Source organism: Chlamydotis macqueenii, chromosome 1 (assembly GCF_036417535.1).
Source record: "Chlamydotis macqueenii isolate bChlMac1 chromosome 1, bChlMac1.mat, whole genome shotgun sequence".
NCBI classification, from domain to species: domain Eukaryota; kingdom Metazoa; phylum Chordata; class Aves; order Otidiformes; family Otididae; genus Chlamydotis; species Chlamydotis macqueenii.
This window is the reverse complement of record NC_141556.1, coordinates 111,464,281-111,491,123: the sequence shown is the minus strand read 5'-3', so window position 1 is coordinate 111,491,123 and position 26,843 is coordinate 111,464,281. Positions and strand designations below refer to the sequence as shown.

The window sequence follows — 26,843 nt, the reverse complement described above, 5'->3', positions numbered from 1 at the left end:
ACAGCAGCTTTGTGGAGTTTGTGGCATCAATCAGCTCTGCGCTCTGGGGAAATGACTTAAGTTCTGTGTTCCATGATTCTCCATTGAAACTGACAGCAGATTTACTGAACAAATCTTTCAGAGGAATTTCTAAGGACCTGTGCAGATTAATCAAGATTGACATGGGTATCGAAAACATACACTTATGTGTGGTTTCAGTACTGCTATTATATAAAAGGTTACACTATTTTAATTGCATTATTTGGGAGAATTCAAAATCACACTGTGCACATACCACAGAGACCTGAGAGATTTTTGCATCTTTATACTGGATGACAGCTGTAATCAGAGTACTGTAGTCAAGAGACCTTAAAAAAAGTCAAACCATGTTGGGATTGTATTTGAATTGATGAAATACTTGAGGTTTGACAGCACTTTCTTTTAGGTCTTTAAGACATACGTAAATGCAAACTCAACAGTTTTGAGAAGTATTACTTTCAATAATATTTTAAATGTATAATTATTTTATAGCATTAGCTACAAAAATAGAAGTTCAATATGCTGTCAGTATATGGTGCATGTTTTTACTTGAAATAGTTACACTGGTACAATTGCAAGCATCAGTAGAGTTATCCTTGGTGTGGAAGTGCCATCTACCAATATAGTTTCTCCCAGCATAAAACACCTGCCTTTTGGGATACAACTATTTCAAGCAAGCAGATTAAATCAGTATGGATCACGTACTCAGGTTGCATATGTATGCATGGATGCAGACATTTCACATACTTGCTCTGTTAGTGGAGTAGCAGGGCAGCCAGCCAATATGAACCAAACTAAAAAGTGAGCAATTGTAATTTTAACCATTTTTGTTTTGGTGGGTGTTAGTTTATTTTATATTCACTATTGAATAAAACACTGAGGTTTACCATTGAAACAAAAATATTTATATAAATATTAAAATGTAAAGTTAGAAAATCTCTTCAGTTACAAAACACAATGTAGATAATACAAGAAAAACAGCGCTTGTAAGTAATAAAGAAAATACAGATAGAAAAGCTTTACATCAGTTTTCTTTATTACAAAAATGAAGACAGAAGTTGCAAAAACTAGAATGAACTTTGAATAACAGATGAAGGACGCACAAAGTTACATACATTTCTTGACACTATTTGGAAAGATGATGAGGGACATTACATTTACACTATGCACACATTCTTCAGGGAGAAAGCAGAGAGATGACAGCACGTACCGCATGCATGAAAGAAATCAGTGGAGCAAAATGGTAGTGAAACATGAATGAGATTAAAAAAATATTCCATTGTTTCACAAATTAAAATAAACTACTTTAAATCCATTTTTTTCTTGCCATTCATGCTGTTTTTGTAAACAGAAACTTACAGAAACTGTAGCACTTGTGATATTTTTCACAGAAGTAGTTTTTATTGCATTATATATATTTTCAAATGTAATTCTGTTGGAAATATACACTCAGTAAGATTTACTTTCCTTGTATTAGAGCTCACTTAACATGTATTATAATTAAAGTTTTATGAAAATAACATAGAAATTGCCTCTACAAAAAATGTTAAACATGTAAATAAGTATTCAGAACTATTAATATGAATATCATAAAATATAATGGAACTACGGTGGCAAGAATTACTACTACAGTTTCTCAGGACTTTATACCACATAAAAAATTAATAAAAATGGATATTCCTACCTCAGTTGCTTGATCTAGTTCTTGTAGAACATCTAAACTTAACATAGCTCTTAAGCATACAGCTTCCATACAGCTATTGTTTCTAAACAGGCAAAGCTGGTAGATTCTCTACACTTGATATTTGATACCATTGACTTTATTAGGACATTGCCATTGACATTACAAGGAATAAGATCTTCCCTATGAGTTTCCATCACTTATACATTTAGCTTGATAAATATGTACCAAAGGAAAACTGAAGATTCCTTATATGTCTGGAAAAATGGGATGGATGAAATACAATGTGATATGCTCAAATGAGCTCTAGATGTAGCAAAGATTTCACTGACATCATTATAGACCTCAGAAGCTACATTTGTCTTGTTATTGTTCAAACTACTTCCTAAAAGTAAGAGGTTTTTTCCTTTTCTCCTAAAAATCCCCAAAAAACGAGCAATTAGAAATCATCAACATACTGGACAATGGGCAGAAGATTGGAGACTATTAGCACAATCACAAATCGTATACAAGTCTCCATTATCTTTTTTTTTTTTTAAATACTTTTGTTAGGCTTAATTAGTTGACTTTACATTTGCATACAAGGGTGAGTGGAGCTACTAAATTCAGTGAATTCAGGTTTGCATGCTAGAAAGATTATACATGGTAAAGCCAAGGAATCTATGCATTGGTCATATGTTTACTTATTTAAATCACTTAATCTGTTTATCTTTTAAATATCTCCTTTTCATATGCGCATTATATTTTCTACATCAGTGCTTGGCCTTAAACTTCCATCACAAAACTAAATGGAATATTATTTTGTTTCTTGGTAATAATATGTTTTGTACATCTCACAAAACCACACATATGGATGTATTTTATTTACAATGTATGGAATATACGTGTCATTTTCTGGGCAATATTTTTGCTATTTAGTTAGACAGCAATTTATATTCTAATAACCCTACAGTAATAAATGAAGAATCACATTTGAAGTTGTATTATGGAAATACTTGAATTCATTAATAATTTGTAAATGTTCAGAACTTGTCAAAACTCTGGAAACAAGAAAGAACAAGTAAAACCTGATTAGGAAAGAAGCTAGTTTTAGACTCAAAAGGTTGTAAATAAAAGCATTTTAAAAATACTGTTCCTTAGAGATGTACTGCTGTATCACAGAATAATCATTATCCTTTTTAAGTTTCTGTGACATCAATTTGGATTTAAGGCATAAGTTCAGTGTAGTATATTTTAGGACTTCAGTTTTACAGACACTTGAATATTAGCATTTCAAAATATGTGACAATGTTGAAAAAATGGTAACATTTTACATTGTCAGTCATAAGACCTAAAATCCCTTTTGCAATTACTACATTTAAAGGAACAAATTTACTTATCTAACATTTAAGTATTAATGACAGCAGAATATTAAATTCAATTTGTGAAGACATATTTATCATTTTAATACAGTTTAAACTACAATTTGAAAGCTGTTCAGCCTATACCTACCAATTATAATTTAATTTGCAAATGTCTCTTTTCACTTTTTCCTCATTCCCATCTGTAGGAAGACAAGATTTTAAAATCTTCTGTGTCTTCCTACAGATTGTACAAAATATTGTAAAATAATCTTGTTCTCATTGTTTTTAAAGATGGAATTATGAAACATTCTTAAAGAGAAATACAAACAAAACTGTATTAGTTATTAATCTCAGGAGATACATGACAAGACAAGGACATTATTCTCTTCCTCTTTCTTTCTCATTATGGAAGTTTTGGGACACTGCCCAGAACTGCCTGGCTCTGCTGTCACAGAATCCCTATAATATTTTCTTAACTCACCTTCTTTGGACTTTGATGGGAAGGGTAGGGACAAAAGAAAAGGATCTTATTCAAACTACCTGAAAACCTCAAAATGCATAACGCAGAAGAACATAAATTTTAGCAGACCTAAAATTTCTCTCATTTAACAGGGGAAACTTGTCATTTCCAGATGAAGATATTATGAGTTGGAAAAAAGATAAGTGATCCAAACTTGTCTCTTTATCCTGCTAGCATTGTGACACTGGGGATAAAAGCCAACTTGTCATTTATAATATATATTTAGCTTCTAAAATTTCTCAAGACTTTTCATTATCTCTTTCACAATACGTTTGGAGAGTTCACAGTCAATCGCTTTCTGTGATTTAACTCCTATCTTGTCTTCCTATATGCCTATTTGGAATGCTAGAATGACTTGCTAAGATAATAAATGTATAACTAGTAAAGAGTACTTCAAATGTTTAACCAGAGTATGAAAATGGTTTAGAAATTTTCATTTTTCTACTTTTATATACACCTCTAGTAGTCTCCTGTCTTGCTTTATTAAAAAAAAAAATAAGAACAGAGACAAGTATACGACAGGTAAAATCTGTAATAAAATGTTGAGTAGACCAGTTTTAAGGTTTCAGATTTTAGGAAATTAGGAAAATGCTGTAAAATAAGAAATACCAGAATCAGACTGTCTGTGCAACCTTAATGAGACACTATTTTATGTTTCATTCTGTGAGATCATCTAAGTTTTACTTAAGACCTTTTAATCCAGTGCCAAGCGCTCACTAGCTGTGATTATATCTGCAATACGGTTTTCTTTATTATTCAGAACAGCACTCTATCTCTATTGGTTCCACAAGAGAAAATTCTGTTTCCTTATACGCATCCAGTCCCTATCTTACAATGGGATCAGAATGCAGAAGGGATGGGACTGCAGACAACAGCCTCTCAAAAGAATTTGCTGCTCCTCCATTCCAACAAGAAACCCCAGAGTCTGTGCACCACTGTGCTCCTGCACACTGAGAAAGAGCTCCTGAGAGCCGATTGTGGTGTGCTTGTCCTGAAGCAGTGGAGATCAAACAATTCACTCTTGACCAGTTGTGAACCAAGATTTTCAGAGGCTTCTAATGAGGCCAGACTTCAGTAGGTTTGTTTTTTTTTTTCCCCCCTTGGGAATATAAGCAACATCTACTTACTGCATATTTGCCAAATGTCAGTTCTCTGATCCTAAGTAGAGATGCACTTGCAATTTTTTTGTTTTGTTACCACAGGGGGAAAAAAGTGACAATAATGACAACAAACGTTTTCACTATCTGGATTTTAGAAATGGTTAGTAAAAAATAAAGCCTCTTGCAAAAGTTCCTGCCCAAGGTGATTCTTCCCCCCAAAAAAAATTTAGCATAAGTAATAGCACTTGTCAGAGTTACACTCAATTGAAAATGTGTTCTCACACCTAAAAGTTTTTGATAACTGTTATGTTTAGCTAGCAGTTCCAAATCCTCTATATCACAGTTGAAGAGAAAAATTTAATTAGAAAAAAATAGCTTAATGTTAAGATCCTTCATTAATTATTGTCTGTAGGTTCAATAAGCACTTAAGCATTAAACAAATAAATAAGTTTTTTTATAAGAATAACACTTCTAAAACTAAATAACAAAGTCTATGCATATATTCACATGGTTTGTGCATGGAAAAATAGGCTTTCACCCAACTGACTTTCACTGGGAACCCAAAGTTTCAACTCTTAAAAAAAATTAGAATAGAAATTATATTTCTTCATCATGCTATGCCAGGCATATGTCAAGGTAATTCAGTTCAAATCAGTGGCACGGCATTAGGTTAAAGTGACAGAACACAGTGGCAAGGGCTGTGGATGAAACAGTGGCCCCACTTAAAACTGCAAGAGATTTTCTACAGATCACAATGAAGTCAACAGTTTTAGAATGGCATTTGCTTGAATTTCAGCTGCTTCATTAAACTAAATATGTATATATCTTTTTTAAAAAGTATTTTTGTCAATAAATTAAGTCTTCAGATTTACACACATGCATTCTCTGTGACATCTTACAGATTTACACACATCTTACTTGTGACATAAACGAGTTTTCTAAAATGATTGTTATTTGTTTTAGGAGAGAAGAGGGGTTTTTTTAAATGATATTTTAAAGTAAAGACTTCCAAGAATAAATTGAAACTGGCAAAACTGACCATAATCACTATTTCTAAGAAACAGGAATATAATTTACACTGGTGAAGATACATAAAAAATAAATTTGACCAAATAATTTCAAAGTTACAAGATAAAGTTATTAAACCTCAAAATAAATGAACCATAAAGGGGAAAAATAAAAATATACTGTTAATGTATTATCTTTGTTACACTTAGTAACAATTTGAAGGGAAGTATCTTAAAATAAATATTTAATTCTGCCTTAGCTCTAAAGTGCACTGCTTTCTTGGCTTATTCTGTATACAACAGAGGAATGAACTATAAACTTAATCTAAAATAAAATATTTACAGTAAATTGTCTATGTGAACTCTTACTAAATGAACTTTTTTCTGAGGTCTTTTATACATTCTTATAGTTGCAAAATTCGTAAGCCAATCTTTTAATGTGTGAAATAGGGAAAACTACTTTTCCTATCCTTTAATGAAAGTCGAAATTGAGCCCCCTAGATCTTCAAGTGCAACAAATGCCATGAAATGGAGGTTGGCACCATTACAATCACAAGAAGTGAGTTTAGTGGGCAAGGATCTATTTTAAGTGCTAAGGCATGGCTGCAGAGAGGCACAGAAAAAGTATATGGAATTAAACACTACGAACTAAAGCAATTCATACATTATAAATTAGGGAAGAAATATTTGTTAAAATCCTCTAGAAAGTATGAAATATGTCTATATTAAGCATAAAGTTTTAAGTACATCATGGAAGAAGCTACTATAAGGCCAACTCAAAATGCTCTCATGAAAGACCAATTGATGGTGTACCTGGAAAGCCATGGAACTCACAATGGTAAGGTCAATGCAGATTTCTCATAATCAAAATATAGTTGAGAAAATAGAATCATATCACATTGACCAAATTCAATAAGTCACATTCTCAAATTTCTGTCAGATAGAAGAGCCAAGCATCATCTGTTGAGTTTGCCCCAGAACTTAGAAGATTTCTAAAAAGCCAGATAAAGAATTTTGCATGCACAGACTGAAGTAATTACACTATTTATGATCTGAACTAGGAATGGAAATTTTAGAAAAGCTATAGAAAATTACAGTCTTTTATATACTTCTGTCTTTATTTTCCTGTAAATATAAAATTAAGAGGAAAGGAAGAAAACATATTGATTGCCTTATCAACAGCATCAAAACATACACCAGAAACATATTACTACAATGAAAGAGAAACCAGCAGCATTCAGCTGCTGGGACTGGCCTCCATTTTCACGTCTAGTAGCTTCACAGCATCTATCTGTGTGGATAAGAATCATTACAGAAAATCAGGAGTGTGAAAAAGAATTAAATTTGAGAAAAAAAAAGTGAAAAGTTTATAAAATGTGAAAAAAATAAAGCATCAGAAGGAAAACAGAGACAGTGGGAAAGAAAAAAAAGAGAAAAAATAATTAATTTAATATTTACATTGTGCAAAAGACAATCACTTGAAATACATTACTCTAATTGAAACAACAAATTATGATTAAAGTGTGGATTAAATTGTAACCATTGAAGTGATCTGTACAAATTTGGATAATAAAGAACTCAAACCATAGAAAATGTGTACCTTAATAACAGAAACATGTGGTTCTACACAGCAGCCGAAGTGGTAAACTCTTTGGTCTAACTTTAAAACAATTTATTTAAGCACTTAACTTGAAGCACGTAACCAACTCTTGTTTCCCCTCAAGATTCAAAAATATTCAGCCAAAGCCAACCTAAATACAATGTTTTTGTGTCTTTCATGCTGGAGGTACTTGGAACTCAGCAATCTACAAGGCAACACCTATCAGAAATAAGGAATATTTAAAGCAACAACAAATACCTGCCCATAGGCTGAAAAAAGAAACTAAAAAAAAAAAGTCAATAATTACTTTAAAAGAAGGTTCTGATCATGCATGAGAATAAAGAACCTTGTTTAGCTGTTTCTTTTTGCCAATAAGTTTATCTTGTTCCTCATCTATCGTAGGAGTCCAGAATGGACCACTGCCAAAAGCAGCATCAATAACATGGACATACGTCCACTTAAAACATTACTGACCAATGCAATTAGCACAGGGAGCTGGGCAATTAGATATTGACTTTAATACAAGGGTGGGAACAAAACAAAGTTGCTTTTCAAAACATATAACTTCTTAGACATTCAACTCTGTGTAGTATGTCTGGATGCAATCCAGTGCAATATATGAAGTTTGCATATATATTTTCTACTAATATTTATGTTGAAAGTTCACTTTTTGGCAGGTAATACAGTTAAGTTTATGCAATATAGTGTATGTTTAAACAGCTTAATCTCCTTAACTGGATATTAGGTTTTTTTTCAGCTACAGCTATGCAGTAATTGTATAGATATTGACTAATATCAGTGTTAGGCTGATATTAGTTTCAAAAGACTTCAAAATAAGCTGAAATGTAGAAAATCTTGTGTAGTATGAACAATAACTTTGGTTACATCTTCATTTACTTACTTTAAAAAATAACTGTAATGGAAGTAAACAAAAACTGTTAAGCCCCTCATTTTTCATTTTAACTGCACTATATCAGTCCCTTATTATAATTATTTAAGCTTTAAAAGAATGTATTTAAGGTTAAAATCAATGCAGAGAACAATTTGTGACACCTTGGCATAAATATATTGGAGTATGTCTCTTAATCTAAAGAGTTCACTGACTGAAGAGAAAGGCAAGTGGTGGATAAATCATTATCTCCTCCCACAAATATATGATCAAAACATGCAGAATTTAAATGCTATCCAAAATCAAAGGATTTTTTAGGTTTTAAGATTTGGATTTCTTAGGTTCTTTTTTACAATGCACCTCAAATTTAGCTTAAATCACAGAGCTCTTGTTTTGTGGGAAATTTGCCTTCGGGACACGGATGCATAAGGCTTAACCAATGCACTGTCCTTTCACAACACAAATGTCCCTGTTCTTGCACAAATATACATCTGAGTGTAGGTAACTATCAAGTAGAAAAGACAGTAATAAAAATAAACTAAGAGCTATTTTGGACTTTACCCCATCCTCACACACATTTCTACTGTCGTGTTTCCAATGATACACATTTTTAAAGAAATTATGACTGTTCAAGCTGTTCAACATTCACAACCTTTGAATATAAATACTAAAATATTTCTATTAGATATTATATACTATAAAATATTTATACATTATATAATATATATAAATAAAATAATAAAAGTGGTTTTTTATTAAGACTTAAATAGTTTGGTCCTTATAGCAAAAAAAATGTTTTACACATTAAGCTTCAAGAGTTATTTTAATAACAAAGCTTTTAAATATTTTTAGAGAATATATCTAACAATTTAATATTTTAATTGGCACTCAGGTTTTTTTAATTATAAAGCAAAATAATGCTAGCAATTACCTATAACACATATTTTACGTGAATAAGAGTGTCCTACCTGCAAAGTGTGCCCTAGCACTACAACATTCAACATCTATAATTATTTTCTTGTCTCATAGCATTCAAAAACATAAACAAACTTAAATTCACAAGGTAAAAAAAATCAATTCTGTTTGAAACAGAAGTGAATATAGAGTAGTTCTTTGACTTATTTGTTTTTTCTAGTATTGTACTGCTTTTCTAGTATTCAGTGGTAGTTAATTTCAGTGATAGCTGTAGTGTAAGAACTACATTTTATAAAAAAAATTTTTTTTTCTTTGCCTATGAACATCTCTGATCGTTCTCATAGCATAAGACTTTTTGGTTCTCTTTCTGATTCATATCAAATAAGTTCTATTAATTTTAATATGCAATTTCTATCCCTTTTCATGCAAAAACCGTTGGTCTTTGCAGGGAATGGAGTGAACACAGCTGTTCTTAGCCTACAGCAAGAATATGCTCTATCACTTACAACAATGGTCATATCCAAGATTTTATGAGAAACAGCTCTTACTCAGCAAATTCTAGTACTAGTTTGCAAAACAAAAGCAAATAAGTTTTGTAGGGGCTGTCATGTTTCTGAAGTTTTAAATAATAATTTATCTGATTGGTGTGATTCCTACCAACTCCTATTCTCAAAGCATGAGATCTCAAAGATATATTTAATCTCTTCTCCCTACTGTCTTTAGAACTTCAGAAAATAATTTAAAAAAAATCTTCTTCCAATACAGCAATACATGCTGAAGATTTTGCTGTACACTTTTGGCTCAGAATTATGATCCAAACAAAGTTTGGGCATAATACTTTCAAGTTCTGATTTTGTAATAATAATATCCTTCAGTCTATGAGAAAATGATGCAGGTAACTTCACAAGATTAATGCTGCAGCTCTTCCTTGCCTCGGGAATATGATTAGAGCTACAAGGAGACTAATATCCTCAAGGTTTTTTGACTACTGCATTTTGTTCTTCATTTTAGATTTCACTAAAAAACTAACTAGTCAAAGCAGTAGAGATAGACTAAGGAGTCTTGTAATGCATAAAGTTGTACAAAAGAGGTATCCATTATGGTCTTAAAATTTCTGATCCTTGGAATGGAAATTTTGCTTTTGGAAATATCTTCAAACTCCTTCTGTGCTTTCCTTTTTCTTTCTTGGTTTAAATTTCTTGTTGCTACCCAAGCTGGTGCAAGGATCAAAGGTCAGAAAGTTACAACCATTATTTCCCAAATTTATTCCAATTGTTAAAAGTGTGTATATTTCTAATACAGTATTTTTCTTACTGAGCTACAAAGAATTTTACTTCTATCATCAGATATCTATTTTTAAAAAGTTTACAGGAATGTTGTATTTTTGAAGCCTCTGTTCTCCAGCAAATTTAGTGAAATTGTCAACTGCATTCAAAAGTTATCAGAAGACACAAATTGATGGATGTTTGTGCAGGTATACATGAAAAGGCAGTGTGGTCACAAGCCATAGGCTGAAAATCAGGTCAAAACATTATTCTCTAAGAATCAGGACATAATATAATTCTACAATCTTTTTCTGGAGATTTAAACAGGTAATTTAAAAGCCACAAGTAATGACTTTTAGTCCTGGCTCAAGCTGGCTACTGGTAGCCTTTCTAGCTTTTTCTATGCAAAGACACTGCAACAGAAGAAGATTACTACAAATCCACACAATTCTCATTCTCAGATAACTGGCTTGGTAGATGAGGGGAGAGCTGTGGATATCGTCTATGTTGACTTCCCTAAGGTTTTTGGCACTGTCTCCGATAACATGCTTATAAAGAAGTTTTTGATATATGGGCTGGGTAAGCAGACAATGAGGTGGAATTGAAAACTATCTCAATGGCCAGGTATCCTGGTTTCAGCAGGGATGGAGTTAATTTTCTTCTCAGTAGCCAGTGTGTTTTGGATTTAATGTGTGAAGAATGTTGATAAAAACACTCTGATGATACGAGTTGTTGTTAATGAGACCAAGGACACTGTCTGGCTTTCCAAGTCTCGTTAAGGTCTCGTTAACGTGCAGATGCGGGAAGCTGGGCAAAAGACAGACAGAATAATTGATCCAAACTGGCCAAAGAGAGTATTCCATGCCATATCATGCTCAGTATATAAGTGGGGGTTGCCCCTGGGAGGGGGCATTCTTTTTGGACATTCTTTTCGGGCATTCTTTTCAGGCACCCTTGGCATCCTTTTCTTCTCTCTTGCTTGCTGGCATCGTTCCCTCTACCTTGCTAGCTTGCTCTCCCCGCTTTGCTTAATGCTCGGTGTCGTTCCTATGATTGCTGCTCAGGACGGTCTGCGTCAGTCATTCAGACATCGGGTGGTGAGAAATTGTACATTGTTTATTTTGTATATTTTGTATATATTAATATCCTTATATTCTGTTATCTTTGTAGTTTTTAGTATTTTATTAAACTGTTTTTATCTCAACCCATGAGTTTTCCTTTCTTCCCAATTTCTCTCCCCTGTCCCACTGAGTAGGGGGAGGGTGAGTGAGAAACTGTGTGGTGATCCAGGCTAAACCACCACACTGGGCCCAGAGGGTACTGATCAATGGCATGAAGTCTACTTGGAGGCCAGTGATTAGCAGTGTATCCCAGAGGTTAATACTGGATCCAATTCTGTTCAACATCATCAATGGTTTGGATGATGGAGCAGAGTGTACCCTCAGCAACTTTCCTGTTCACACAAATCTCAGAGGAGTGGCTAATACATGAAATGGTTGTGCTGCCATCCAAAGGGACCTTGACAAGATGGAGAAATAGGCTGAGAGGAACCTCATGTAGTTCAACAAGGGGAAGTGCAAAGTCCTGCCCCTGGGGAGGAACAACCCTAGTCACTAGGTATATGGCTGGGGCCCCTCAACTGGAAAGCAGCTTTACAGAAAAGGCCCTTGGGGTCCTGGTGGACACCAAGTTGAACATGAGCCAGAAATGTGCTCTTGTGGCAAGAAAGACTAATGGTAATGACAGCTTGGTCATGCAGACACATTTTTATGTGACACCCTGACCTTGAGGCTTAGCTGTAATCAGGTAAAATCTAATTTCAAACAGATCTGAAATGATTTGAAATCTAAGGAAAATGCTTGAAGGGACACAAGAAATATTCAGACTGGAAGTTTATTCATAGTTATGGTAAGTCCACAAATGTTATGTACTTTGGCAGTGGGGTACAGATCAAGAATGATAAAGGCTGCTTTTTGGCTTCTCTTAGCTGATGCATAGACAAGGTCAAGTTAACCTTTCTAGAGAAAAGGGAGGTTATGCCTTCCTTCAGAGCAAGGGAGACTGTACCCCAGGGAGTCTCTTGCAGCCCATGGGTCAGAGTTGAAGGGATGTGAGAGAGAAGGAGAGCACCTGCACCAAACGTGTCTGCTGTTTGGCAGCAAGTGGTGACAGGAACAAAAATCTTCCCTAGCTATACAGATGAGATCATAAAGAATTTTTTTCTACTCCAAAAAAAATTCAATGAATTGCTTGACTGAGAGCAAAATTAAAGAACAGGACTTGCTCTGAGAGAAAATTGTGGGCATCAGGGAGACTTACTTATATTTTTCTATACTTAGTAATTTTCAGTCTCTGGATTAAAAAGGTCATTATCCTAGCTTCTATTCTAATAAAACACTGCCTATATAGTTCAAAAACCCTACTTTGTCTATGTAATACATCATAAAATGTACATACACAAATTCAAATACATATATATACACACAAACCTATAACATTGATAGGAGCTATTCTTATTTTTCATTCACTTTGGCACCACTAGAGATCCTAAAGCTGCATTTTTGTAAAAACAATTGATAAAAATAATATTTATCATTAAGAGTATAAGCTTTGCTACTAGTGATGATGAGAGAAAATACCACGTATTAGATTGTCCCTCTGCCTATCACTATATGATTTTAAGGACTGGTGACAGATATGCATTGAAAAAAAAAGCAAATGAGATTCACAAGGGATTAAAACTTTTCCAAGGATGTTAATAAAAAAAAATATTCTGACAGTTCATGCAGTACTGGAAGTTAAAAAAAAAAGAAAAAAAACAGAACAACCAATATTGCAAAGTGAGAAAAATAGGTCTAAGGGCTTTTTATCGCTAAATGCTTTTCTCATTTTCCCACAACTGTGCCAAGTTATTCATTTATAATGAACAAGAAAAATCTTATGATAAAACACAACTTGCAGCCATTTTTAATACATTCTACTGGTCTTCTGGAGAAACAGCAGTGACTGGATAAAAGCATTTGGAATACAGCACCTGCATAAATCTTCTGCCACTTATTTCTGAAAATATATCTAACACTTGCAGAAAGCATCCTCTTTTAACACCTTGCATTTAATCTTTTTTTTTAAGATTCATTTAATATAAACCTGTAGATGTGATTTTAGGTTGCAATAGTAACGGTTCAGAATAACAGCCGATTTGGACACTTTTGTACCACCTGGATAGTACAAAGACAGGATCTCCATCTCTTCCCTGCTGAGAAAGGCTAAATGGACTCATACAAATAGGTTGCAGTGTCGGCTCCGGGAGCTGATGGAGTTTGGCAATTCCCAGTGACACCTAGTCAGAAGGTTTGTTATGGCTGCAGAGGTTACTCCATGCTGTCCTAATACTGACAAAGAGCTGACAGCTAAGGCACACAGCTCCTTTGAGAATCTCCCTTTTCTTTCTCACATGACTAGGAGAAGCTTAACACTACAGAGAAGCCAGAACAAAATTTTCTAAACTATCACAAATCGGTACTTAAAATCTCATAAAGACTTCACTCAGAGGCAAGTAGACTGATGTTAGAGTTGCACCTGCCTGCAAGTACTATCAGCTAACATCTCTAGTGAGAATGGAATGAGTTGGAATACATAAAATACTCTCTTTAAGACTATCCCACTTTTTCTTCAAAGCATGATTCTTAAATATATGCTCATATGCCCAAGTAAAAAGTTGAATACAAAGATGGAACTGCTGAGTGCAAAAGTGACTCATAAAAGTAGGAAGTAAAATGATACATACTTAAATATACAGCAATGTATATATGCATACACATATCCACATACATTACTATACTTATACATATATTTATTTAAGGTAAGTGGTTTAAGAAGTATTCCTCAAAGTCAGTACAAAGTTCCATTGGTAAACCCTTCAGAAAACTAAGCAACTTTTATTAAAAGGATTACAAATTCTGAGGAATCAATTTGAGTTATTCAGTGAATGGAGACCATGTTATAGGCCTAGGAACAGAAATTACAAAATCAAGTAGATCTATAGTTGGAGGCTGCCGAGGCCAACCATGTGAAAATTTAAATGAATGTCTGCGCCATTTATACACCTCACTGATGCCAGACAGCAATTTGTAGCCTCAGGCTCCTTCCTAGACCTAAGACTCGTAATGGAAGATCATCATATTGTGTTATTATAGAATTTGACTGCCAGCCAGGAGCTGGTACTTGCTCACACTTCCCTAGCAAGCAGAAGTTGTACATTCAGTGCCCACAGGAGTGCTGTATTCACGTAATTAGTTTTGGCTTCCAGTCCCTGCCCTCAGAGATTACTACTTCTGCTTTATATCCAATAGCTCTTGAAAGAATAAGCAAGCTCCTTCTGCAGGAATCAGAACCAAAGTTTTATTTCTTGTGACAACTCCCATTTCCCTGATAAGTACCCAATGAAAGAAAACAATTGTATCCCTGCCTCCATCTCTCACCAGTTTTCTGATTAATTGCACTAGTGTGCACACATTTTCAGCAGAATAGTATGTTAGGTATAATTAACCATCATGATACTTAAACAATCCCAAAATTCTCTTAGGATAACTAATGTCCATGAGATTGCATACACAGGATCTACAGATACTTTGTTTTTTAATCACGTTTAGAGCAAGACAGAAACACTCAGTTCAGCTGAAGTGCCATAGACCTGGGCACATACAGGTGAAAACCTTCAGGAGTCTTAGAAAATTTTCTAATAATCACATCAATAAGCAGGAAGGGAATCTCAGTCATCTGAAGTAGCTAAGTGAGCACAGGATAGGTGACGCAGATTTCCTTCAAAAGTCTATTTAATTTAATTCTTGTTGCCTATGTACTTCTTTGGCACCAACTGTAGATGCCTAGCTGCAAATATCTAAGCCTCAAAACAGAAAAATAGTGCATCATCTGAGTTAACTAACTTATATCAGAAAGAAATATTCTGCTCAAAAGTAAGCATTTTATATACATTATCTATGAATTTTAAAAGACTAGGTTCATACTTTTGCAACAATGTTTTACATATATGTTACATTGCAAGAGTAATATGCCATTTCAAAACGCGATAACCATACTGAATCATGAACAGTAATGTTTCACTGATTCTAAGTGTCTTTTTTAATATGCTTTTTAAAATGGCCTATAGGATGTTCTTATGATGGGAATTTCACACTCTTTTCAGGCTTTGCAAAAACAGTTGTCAAGGAAACTAATTAGTTCTATGATCATAATTGCAATAATGATACATAAAAAGAAGGCCTGATGTTAAATAGTGTAACAGACTTCTTACAACTATAGGAGAACACTGAAAGGAAAAAGCCCCTAAATACTTTAAAAACTTTTCAGAGAAAAATGTTCTATCTTCTGAAACTAAATTAAGTAAGCTGCTTTTTACTCGAATGTCTAGAGACCATCTACATTGTAATTTACGCAGGCATATCATATTTCTCTGTTATTGTAGCTGTGGCAATAATACGGAATACTTTAAATAATTATAACATGTTAAAGTTAGACTGCATTGCAAAACAAGTAAGATTTGTGTCTCAAATATACAAAATGGAAGAATGGCTTATCCTTTCTGTTTACCTAAATCAGCTTTTTTTTTTTTCTACTTGATAAAAATTTTCATTTCCTTGGGACAATAACCTTTCCTACATTTCTTTTTCCCTTTTCTTTTTTGAGTGTGTAGTGAAATTTTATTTCCTAATTATAATAATCACAAGGCACTATCTGTTTAAAAAAAAGTATACAGGGCCTATTGAGGTCCTGAATTTCAACCAAGATGCAAATCAACTCTCACTACTGCAATTCAAGTGTATAAATCAAACACTTGCATTAAAACTGGATCTGAACCTATTAATGAATTGCAAATGCCTATTTCCTTGTATAAATGCAAGTAACAATGCTTCTGAGATCAATAAATTCCTACAGAATATTAAAAAATGTTGCAGAGATCTTGAGATAACTTCTCTGAAAATATATCTAAAGAAAACTTGCAACAGACAGAAAAAAAAATTAGTCTGTTATTTCAAACTTTTCTAATGACAGTAATCTATGGCTTATTCAAACTCATCGCTACTTTTCTAAGAACAACGCTAGTCAGATGGTCACATAAAAACACAGTTGTTGATATGTTTCACATTTTATTATATTGGCCATTATATTTATTTGGCAAGATTTTAATTTGATTCTAACACTCTAATAGTTTAATATATAGCATACAGAAAATACTGTGTTTGAGGATTTAGAATCTGATTTTAAAATAGTAATGGTGACACTGATCTAATTCAGAATTATTATTAAAATATCAACTCATAATTTAGATTAAAATTTTGAAATCTCTTGCTCATAACATTTGCTTAAAAAAAAGATTACCCATAATATATCAGAAATTAACATAATATTTTAGGTTTATCTAGAATGAAATAACTTTCTATTGTTGCACCAAAATATAACTTTACATTGGGAAGTATTAAAACTCAATAAATTAGTTACTGAAACAATCTCACTCTTCGCTATTATGCAGTTTTCTCTAAAAAAAAAATCCAAACTTTTTTATTTACACACTTAAAATACAAACAATATTTCTATAGATTTCAAAACTTGCAAATAGGCCTAATAGAAAGCTGTATGCTCACCATGTTAAGGTGAATCAGGAAGACAGTATATAAACAATAATATTTGAAGTCTTAATCTCATCAGATACTAACATAAACATCTTTATTACATGTGTACCTTGAAGCACCTGTGCAAATATTTTGAGATGTATTGAAATCGAGAATTCTAACCACCAAGTTGCTTACAACAGACAAATAGGATGTACAAGGCAACTTAAAAATGTTTAGCAGGTGTATCTTAGACACTATATTTCTTGCTAACGATCATCATTTGGGTTGAAGATTCAATGTTTGTTCTGTACTTACAAATTACTTTATTACTAAGAAAAAAAGTGGGAAGTATGGTTCCATTTAAGGGTTTTGAAATGAGTCCTCGGTGATAACAAAGTATGGGGTCTCGCGCTTTCTCAGTTAAAGAAGACTTCAGCTACATCATGTTCAACTACACATATTACTGTGCTACAATTAGCAAAGAATTCATAGAGAGAAAACACTCTAAAATTAACCTACCTGTAATAATGTTGGGCTTCGGTGGCATGCTGAATTCATATAATGTTGGTTCAGAATAACCCAGTCTGTTGGCTGCTGTAATTTGTACTTCATAACCCATGGTCCATTGAAGATGCTCTAAGATGATGTGGTCTCTACTACCCAGCACTTTTTTCTCTAGCCACTGGTCTTCCTTATCTTTCTGTAAAGATGCAAGCATTAGTTTAAATTCTCAGAAGTTCTTGTATTATTTGTCTAAACTATGTGTCTACATGATGCATTTAGAGAGGTTATGAACATTTACATAATCTAATTTTGGACTTCTGAGTAGTCGAGCTTTTTTTAATTTTGACACTCCTAATCATGCTTCCACAAAGTGGATTTAGGTATTTTGTAGGCAATCACTTTTAACCTTTTGGCTTCAATTTATACTTTGCTCAAATACTGATGTTTATCTTGAGGAACAGCAGAATAATTATTTGCAGATGCTGATAATAATAAATTATGTAAAAGGCTTATTTTATACAGATGTTTCAATTACATTTTGATCAATGTTCTTTAAAAGAAATTTGCCATTAAATCCAAATTTGAATTGTTCATGAATGCAAAATGTACTTATATCATACATTAGTTGTATAATGAAAACATACACTAACTGTAGCAATATGTAGTACTATAGTAACATTTTGCAAACCAGGTTGTATGCAACAGCATAAACACCATTAAGAAAGTATGCAGTTCTATGTCTACCCTACTGAAAGGATACATGTAAATCATTGTTCTAGAGAAAAAAAAAGTTTCTCATAATTCAGATAATCTTAGACACCTACACAAAGGGACAAACTGAGGACTTCAGTTACAATCTTAATTCTGGCACTTCATAAATGGGCAGAGCTTACCTTTGCAATTACTCCTTTTAGTGTATAATATATTTAATTATTATTTATACAAATGAGAATTGCAAAATAACTAATAGGTAAAAGTATAAAATAATATATACTGTCAAACACAAAAGCCATCTTGTTGAACATTCAGAAAGAATCTATGCAGTCCTACACTTACTAAACACTGAGGTATAATACAGTGGCAAAAACTACAGCTGAGTGCCACATTCTGGCCATCCAACCCATACACCAACACAGACTCAGTCCATGAATATAAACTATCTGGGAAGAAAAATCCTTCAAATAAATGGAAGTATAACTTTTTGCTGCAGACTGCTACGCTTCTCAGCAGCTTATGTTTAGGCTCTTCACTGAAGCATCTTCCTCTTGATCTACTTAAGTGTCAAAGAAAATATCAGCTATATTAGACACTTCAGGGCCCAGCCATGCTCCTTTTTTTTTGTCCCTTGTCTTTAGAAAATAAAGTGACAGACTACCTGAAGTACTGTGTCCAGCTCTGGAGCCCCCAACATAAGAAGAACATGGACCTGTTGTAGTGAGTCCACAGGAGAGCCACGAAGATCTCTCAGCCTCTCCTATAAGGACAGGCTGGGAGAGCTGGGGCTATTCAGCCTGGAGAAGAGAAGGCTCCAGGGAGACCTTATACCAGTCTTCCAGTACTTAAAAGGGGCTTATGGGAAAGATGAGGAGAAACTCTTCAGGAAGGCCTGTTGTGATAGGATGAGGGGTAATGGTATTAAAATAAAGGGAGGCAGATTCAGATTAGATATAAGGATAAAATTTTTTACAATGAGGGTCATGGAACACTGGCATAGGTTGCCCAGAAAGGTGGTAGATGCCCCATCCCTGGAAACATTCAAGGCCAAGCTGGATGGGGCTCTGAGCAACCTGATCTAGTTGGAGATGTTCCTGCTTCTTGCAGGGGGTTGGACTAGATGGCCTTTAAAAGTCCCTTCCAACCCTAACTTTTCTATGATTATATGATAAACTGCCTTATGTGCACTGCAATAACTTCTTTGCTATCAGTGCTGAGTGTGATGGATTTTCCATACTGACTTCACCTTTTCTTAAACTCTTTCTTGCTTCTTCTGCACTGGCATTGGTACTGACACATGACAGTCTTTGGAATTATTAAAATACAGTAAAATACTTTTTCAGGAACAGTTGCAGCAAGGTGAAAGTGCCTAGTCAGTGCAGCAGTAGACCAATGAAAAACATCAGAATGGTAGTCACATCACAAATAATGAAAAAATCTAAATACACTGGAGTAAAAATAATTTACTCATCATACAGTGAAACTGGTATTTTCTGTCAATGATAGTTTCCCATATCCTTATGGATAATTTCTACAACAATCATCTGACGTGCTGCTGAGTGAATCCACCCATTTACATTCCCCTGAGTGAATCCACTTAGATTATTACTATATCAAACAACTTTTAGGAAATATATTTTTGTATAGCACTGTTAAAATAAAAGGAATTAATACAGATTGCAATATGCATATGCAGATACTCCTTTGTAACATTAGCAATGTTACATAGCACTATATTTTAGCGGCTGTTTAAATTGTTCAGGTTTGAGAGGAGTTAGGAAAAAAAATAATATACCTAGACTCCAAAGAACATCAACATGAGAGAAATCAGAAGATTCATACATTATCTTGATGTGTGCACATACAACTGTGTGAATTCCAAAGAGGTTCAGAATCACAGAAGGAGAAAAAATATACTGAACTGGAAAAAAAAGATTCAGGCTAATATGGTTCCTGCAGGTGGAAAAGACAGTGTTGCAAACAGTTATATCATTATATTTGGAAAACAAAATCTAGAATTATATGTGATGAACAGAATGAGCTTAAGATTTGGAAGGAAAACTATAGAGATTTCTGTATAAGACTGCTCTTCTGTAGACATAACAATAAGTGAAAAGGCAGTTGTTCCAGTTTGATCAGGTGAATAATAATGAAAGAGCTGAAATGTAACAGGGTATCTGCATGCTATGCCAGAGAAGTGACACAGAGAAGTTTAGTTTAAAGTGAAACTGGCTGGGTGGTTTGAGAAAACTGAAACAGAGTCCAAGCCCTGAGCTCAAAGACAATAAAATGTTTTACGAAGAGTGACAAACACAAGTTAGGAGGAAGAAGAATAAACAGTGTATCTGGAAAGCAAATTGTCTTCTTCTAAAGATAAACAGATGAAGTCTTCCAGAATACAGACTGCTTTTGGCATCTTAAAGAAAAAAGGGAAAGAACTGCAATGTCCTTCATTATATGTCTTATTTTGCATGCATTTTCAAGTACTTGTTATTAAGTAGAGCCCAGTAATGTGTCCAGATTTATTTTACTACTAGTGTAGAAATGGAAAGCAGGGGACGAGAACACAAAACAAGAATCTATCATTTAAATCTTCCTACAAATCTCCCTGTTTATGCTAAGACCCTTTAATTGGTAGCTTAAGGAGCAGAAAACAGAACTACAAAAGAACACTTCATACCTTATTAGGCTATTCTGTTATCAATATTGCTTAAAATTTATAGAAAGCTCTACATATGCACAGTGTTCTTCAACAAATGAAGGAAACTGCTAACAGTTTAATTTGAGGGATGAGTCAATATAAGTATCTTCAATAATAATTTACTATTAGCAGTTGTATCATTAATATAAGAGATTAACCAATGACTGGCAATTTCTGGGGATTTTACTGCCCACTCCAATTACTCTTAAGCCTTAGATTCACACTGTCCTCTTCCCATTATAAGTCTTTGGTTAAAAAAAAAACTGCCACAATGCCACAGACTAATGACATTAAAAAAATAATAATTTCTTAATTGCATGTATATTGGCTTTAAACATAAGCATCAACCAAATTTATCTCAGAAGTGTCTAAGAGCTAGATTTGTAAGACAACTGTAAGTAACCTAAGCACCTAAATACCCTGACAAAAAAAAAAGTAAACAAAGCAGTGTGAAACTCCAGTCTACCATGACTTGGCTGCTTTTCAAAACTGAGGGCACATCTTACAACAGTGGAAGTAAAGTCAATCCACTGTTTAGGCACCTAACTATTTACTAGTCTAGAAAACAACATCTCTCTCTTTAATGGTCATTTTACATTGCACTCAAGATCCTATTCTCTGTGAACGCAAAAAAAAAGTGAGGAAAAGTATTAACCTCCTTCAACCCTTTCCCTTATTCTCCATCCTCCCTAAATTATTGCACTGAAAGTTCAGCTCAGACAGACTTGTTATTATGGCGGTCCCTGTGATAAAAAAAGGGCAGGAGATGCCACACTATCTTTAAAGCTGGCAGCAAAAAAATATCAAGAAATCCTCACAGAAGACAATCTGACAATTTAAAGCAGGGACTTCACAAGAATTCATTATATTAGGATAGTGCTTTGTAGGTCTGGGTAATACAGGACAATTACTGAACAAAGCACAAAATAGCTGATAACACACATAGTGTTAAAATGCACAGAAAAGTCCAAGGATCTGGCAAGTAGAGAGGAACTCAGAGATGCAAAAATATTTAAATGTTTTATAGTAGGTATCTCAGAGTGGGAGTAAATGAGAAATTATCTCTTTTAAAATTATTTGTATTTGCAGAAGTTTGTTCTAGAACCTATCATAAAGCAACAAAATGAACACAGACCTCCATCAACATAGTGAAACAAGAATGAAGCACATAACCTAGCAATCAAACACTTGTCACTGCCAAAATTCAGAGCATTAAGAGTAGCACTGTCACAGGTCAACACGGTGAACAACTTTTATGCCTGCAAAAACTAATTGCTCCTCTAGCATTTCCTCCAAACATCATTATGGACATAAAAGGAAAAAATGAATTAAATACTTTTACTGTTTCTCAAAATAGTAATTTAATAATTTTTTTCTTGCTTCTACCTAAAAGTTTATGACCATAAAAATGGATATTTTTATTATTTAATTCTAATTCCAAATTTTTACTGAAAGTTGGCATGCCAGGCAAAACCAAAGCCAACTCACTCTCCTTTTTCTTTTTTTTTTTTCTAGCTTACTGTTGGTATTCTGTGACCTGAAAGTATAGAAACAGAATTCCCTTTTCCCATCATTAAGAAACCTATTTCAATACTTGCTTTTTAAGCTTTATGAAGTAATTCAGGACAGGGTACGAAAATCATAACTGAAGGCGGGGAACAAACCTCTTCAAGATAATAGACTGATATGTATTTGCAGGGAACAGTGGGAAACATTATGCACCAAGCACAAAATCACAATTGCAACATGTGCAGCTACAGAATATCCATCACAGCCAAAACGCACTTGAGCACTAAGCACAAGCTTTTGCTTGTGACTGTGTGAGTCATGCTAAGTGCCTATTCCTGTATGGTGATCACACGTTGTTTGCATTCTGTTTCTGGTACTAAGTTTAATCTGTGTGATACCTTCCAAAGGCTGCTCTGTAGCCTGCATTTCTCTTGCAGGTCTGTGCCTGGTCACCCACCTGCCCTGAACTGTTGTGGTAGTCTCTCCTCTGTATCCCAAGTGCTTGTTCCTCCCGGCCTTCCTTATCTCCTCACCTTCCCCTTAGTCTGCACAATCTTTCAACTCTCCCCTCTAGCTTTTAGTTTATCATTATATTACTTAGCAAATAACACAGCAGGTAAAAGCTATTTACAAATTCAGTACACATTTCCCTAATATTTTACAGGCCTAAAGCTTAACATCCATTGTGCAACACTACCACCTCATCATGTGTGCCCCAACCCATGTTAATAGCGCCATAAGCAGGAACAACAAAAGGGGAGCTTGAGTTGGTCCCAATTTGTCCTGGTTTTGGCAGGGATGGAGTTAATTTTCTTCTCAGTAGCCAGTGCGTTTTGGATTTCGTATGTGAAGAATGTTGATAAACACACTGATGTTACGAGTTGTTGCTAATGAGACAGAAGACGTTGTCCAGCTTTCCAGGTCTCACTAATGCGCAGGTGCAGAAAGCTTGGACAGATGTAGCCAGAACAGTTGACCCAAACTGGCCAAAGAGAGTATTCCATGCCATCATGCTCAGTACACAAGTGAGGGTTGCCCGGGGCGGGGGCATCCATCTCTCTTACTCTCTCTGTCTTGCTCCTTTGCTTGCTAGCCCATTTTGTTTCTGTGGTCACTTCTCGGGGCAGGCTGTATCGGTCATTGGCACATCAGGTTTGTCTAGGTCATCTCCATTACTGCTCTTCCTGGCTGGCTACTGAGGAGCAGTTTTCCCTTCTCTTCCTCTCACTCCACCTATTCTTTCCTGCAGTAACTTTGAAGTCAATGTATGCTATCAGCTTCAGACTACATCAGTTAAGCTTGGTAAGACTGTCTTGATTTCCTTTGTGCAATATCATGAATCAGTTTGAGGCTGCTTCTCATAAAAATTGCATAGTACCTACTTAAATACAGAACAAAATGTGAAGATTCTTATTATCTGACTATAGTTAGTAAGTCTTGCCCATAATATAAATAAACTGATATTAGGAAAACAATATTTGACAGAACGAAACACATGACTTACAGAAAAATAAAATTTACCATTTGCCTTAAACCAGGCTACAATATTCCTATAATATCTTAAAGGCTTTCCTTTTTCCCTGTTTGTTTGTTTGTTTGTTTTTAATCTGTGTAAAACTTAAATATAAGGGAGCTAACTCTTAATAAGACATAAGCTGTTATGAAACACAAAGAAAAAAAGCTACTGATGTGTAGCTTGTTATCTAACACACTCTTTAAACATGCAAGCAAATACATTGGTCAAGGTGCTAGTAATGAAGCTGGCAAGAGTTATAGGAAAGCTAATGAAATACAACCAATCGGAAAGATAGAAGAGAAGCAGTCAACAGACAATTAAGAACTTTAAATAGCATCCATTCATTCTGATTAAAACACAGATAATATTAATGTGCAAGTTACTGCTTAAACTGTACATTTATCTTTCAATGATACATATGAAAAGAGATCTTTTATACTATAATATTGTACTTAGTCAAAACACTAGATCAAAAACAAGTTTCAAAAAATATTCAGCATAGCTCCAACATCATTTAGCTTATTTAAATCACAGAAACAGATTAAATTCCATACACTGCATGCATATATTATATCCAAATATTTTTTTTCTTATATTCTCAATTATAAATACTTAGAGGCATTGTAATCTAACTAGGAAGCTCAATCCCACAAAACTGCATTGTATCTTGTATTGCATATTTTAACACCCTGTCTCTTCTTTAAAATTACTTTTCTTTTATGCCAACTGTACTCACCGGACTGAAAGTAATTTAAGAAGGTCAATTAAGGTTTAGAGTTCAGTCATATCAGAATAACTGCTGGTTATTCTCTCAGGCTACTCTTAAAAGCTCCACCAAATTTTTCTCAATTAAGTTGGAGCTACCAATCTTCTTTGCCTATATTTAGGTTAGGAAAATAATTTTACATGCCAGGTTTAGCACTTGGATAATCTCAGAACTATCATCAAAAAGTTATGTTACAGGAAACAGTAGGAAATGTGACAAAAATTGTTACAAAATAAGGAACTGGCTTTTCCTTTTTGGGAACACTAAAACAGGTTCTGCATTTAATTTATTAAAGATTGCTTATTTCCGTTAAATGAAGTCCTCATCACCTTCTGTTCAACACATTAAATATCTGACGTTACATTCTAAATTGCTTTTAGACTCTTGAAACAGACATGTAAATCTGCTGTTACACTCTGGTAAAATGTCTTTTTACTGTATTGAGTCAGATAAAAGTAGTATAATCTTCCTACAAGAACACAAAGAAGTTATTAGAAAATGCACACTTGTGAATTAAATTGTTTCTGACAGCTCTAGAAGTTACTTCTTCAACACAATCATTTCTAAACATATCACAGGAGGAAAAGAAGGATAATTTTGCTACTTTAATGATTTTTAAAAACCCACTTTTTTTTGGGGGGGGGGGGGGTAGAAAAATACATTACACATTCCAGAAAAGCCTGTTCTTTAAACTTGACAGATTTGATGAGAGAAAACCAAATCAGACTCTAGCTGACAGAAATAAGTTCTTCACGATGGCTGTTAAAGAACTGATATGTACAATGAAACTCAGGAAAGGCCTACCAGTTTGGCTTTTTTAAGCCAAGTTTCAGAATCTAGGCAGATTAAAAAAAGGAAACATGATCAAATAATTAATCTCATTTAAAAGTCAGATGAAGCACTGGAATATAGCTTTCTATCTCTAGGATGGTATCTATCAATACAAATGTATTCCTAACAAGTTAATAATTTGTTGTTCAGACAACACTTAATTATGTAACTTTAATATCTGCTAATTTACTGCACTTCTGAGAGCTGAACCTGAATGTTCCCCATTTACTATGTGAAAAAACAGAGAATATAGTTTTCTTCTTAGGATGGACCTTCACCTATACCTTTAGGTGCTTTTCTTTGTCTCTATTTCTTTTTTACAATCTGACATTAGCAACCTAGTCACAAGAGAAAACATATTATACTACATCTTATTTTCTTTTTGCAGTATGTAAAGCATTTTGATACATTTCAAATCATATCAACAGCCTTTTTTTTACATGAAAAGCAGATATTACTAAGCAAAAGCCATCTATTTTGACTAACTGAAATACTTACACTTCTGTATTTGACAATATATTCCAAAATAGGGGCACCTCCATCATCTTGTTTAGTTATGCTAAGTTTAAAACTCTTGCCACTTCCTGGTTGTCCATGAATTGAAGGGGGGCTTGGCTCCCCTAAAAAAAGGAAAAAAAACCTAGTAGATTATAATAGTTCAACAATAAGATAAGTCTTAAATTACAGCTGGGAGCTTGTCAACAAGATTATTAATCAAAATGTTTAAAATCAACACGAATCTTCCAAGCACTGCAGAACATCCTTCGTAAGTGTTTTAAATATTTTGGAGGATCATAGAATCACAGAATAGTTTGGGTTGGAAGGATCCTTTAAAGGTCATCTAGTCCAACCCCCCTCATTCCTCATTTTAGTTAAATTATATTTTAATGTAGATTAATTATCTCACACAAAGAAACAAAATTATGTGAAGCATGAAAGAAATACTAATTTATTTGAGACTTTCCAACTTTTGACATTTTCAAATATAATTTACTTCAGAAATTATTTTCAGAAATTCAGCAAGGCTGCTAAGCTGCTACTCACTATGAAGTTTAAGAATAACACTATGTTACAGGAAAGCATCCTTAACATTAAGAATGAGCTATAGTCCCGTGTGCAAGATCTAAATTGTAATACAGATATTAGGTAAAGTAACTCTTCAATAAATGGGCCAAGGCAAATCTAGATACTTTTAGAGTAGTCTATATTGATAATAAATGCAAAGATTTCCAAAACCAATCTCAATTTTCTTTGTAATGAGAAGCTAAAAATAATCTTAAATGTACGATTGAAGGGTTAATAGCCAGTTTAAGCCACTTTGCTAATGGAAAT

General features: G+C 34.0%; 1 protein-coding gene across 1 annotated transcript in view; it reads right to left on the bottom strand.

The window, feature by feature from the left end:
* The window catches only part of NCAM2 (neural cell adhesion molecule 2), a 297,815-nt gene that overhangs the window by 16,426 nt on the left and 254,546 nt on the right, over window positions 1–26,843 (bottom strand). The window contains exons 14-15 of the mRNA XM_086764093.1: window positions 26,010–26,131; window positions 17,490–17,670 (exon numbers count right to left, since the gene is read on the bottom strand). Coding sequence (XP_086620219.1) covers window positions 17,490–17,670; window positions 26,010–26,131 — 303 coding nt within the window. The remainder of the gene's footprint in view (window positions 1–17,489; window positions 17,671–26,009; window positions 26,132–26,843) is intronic.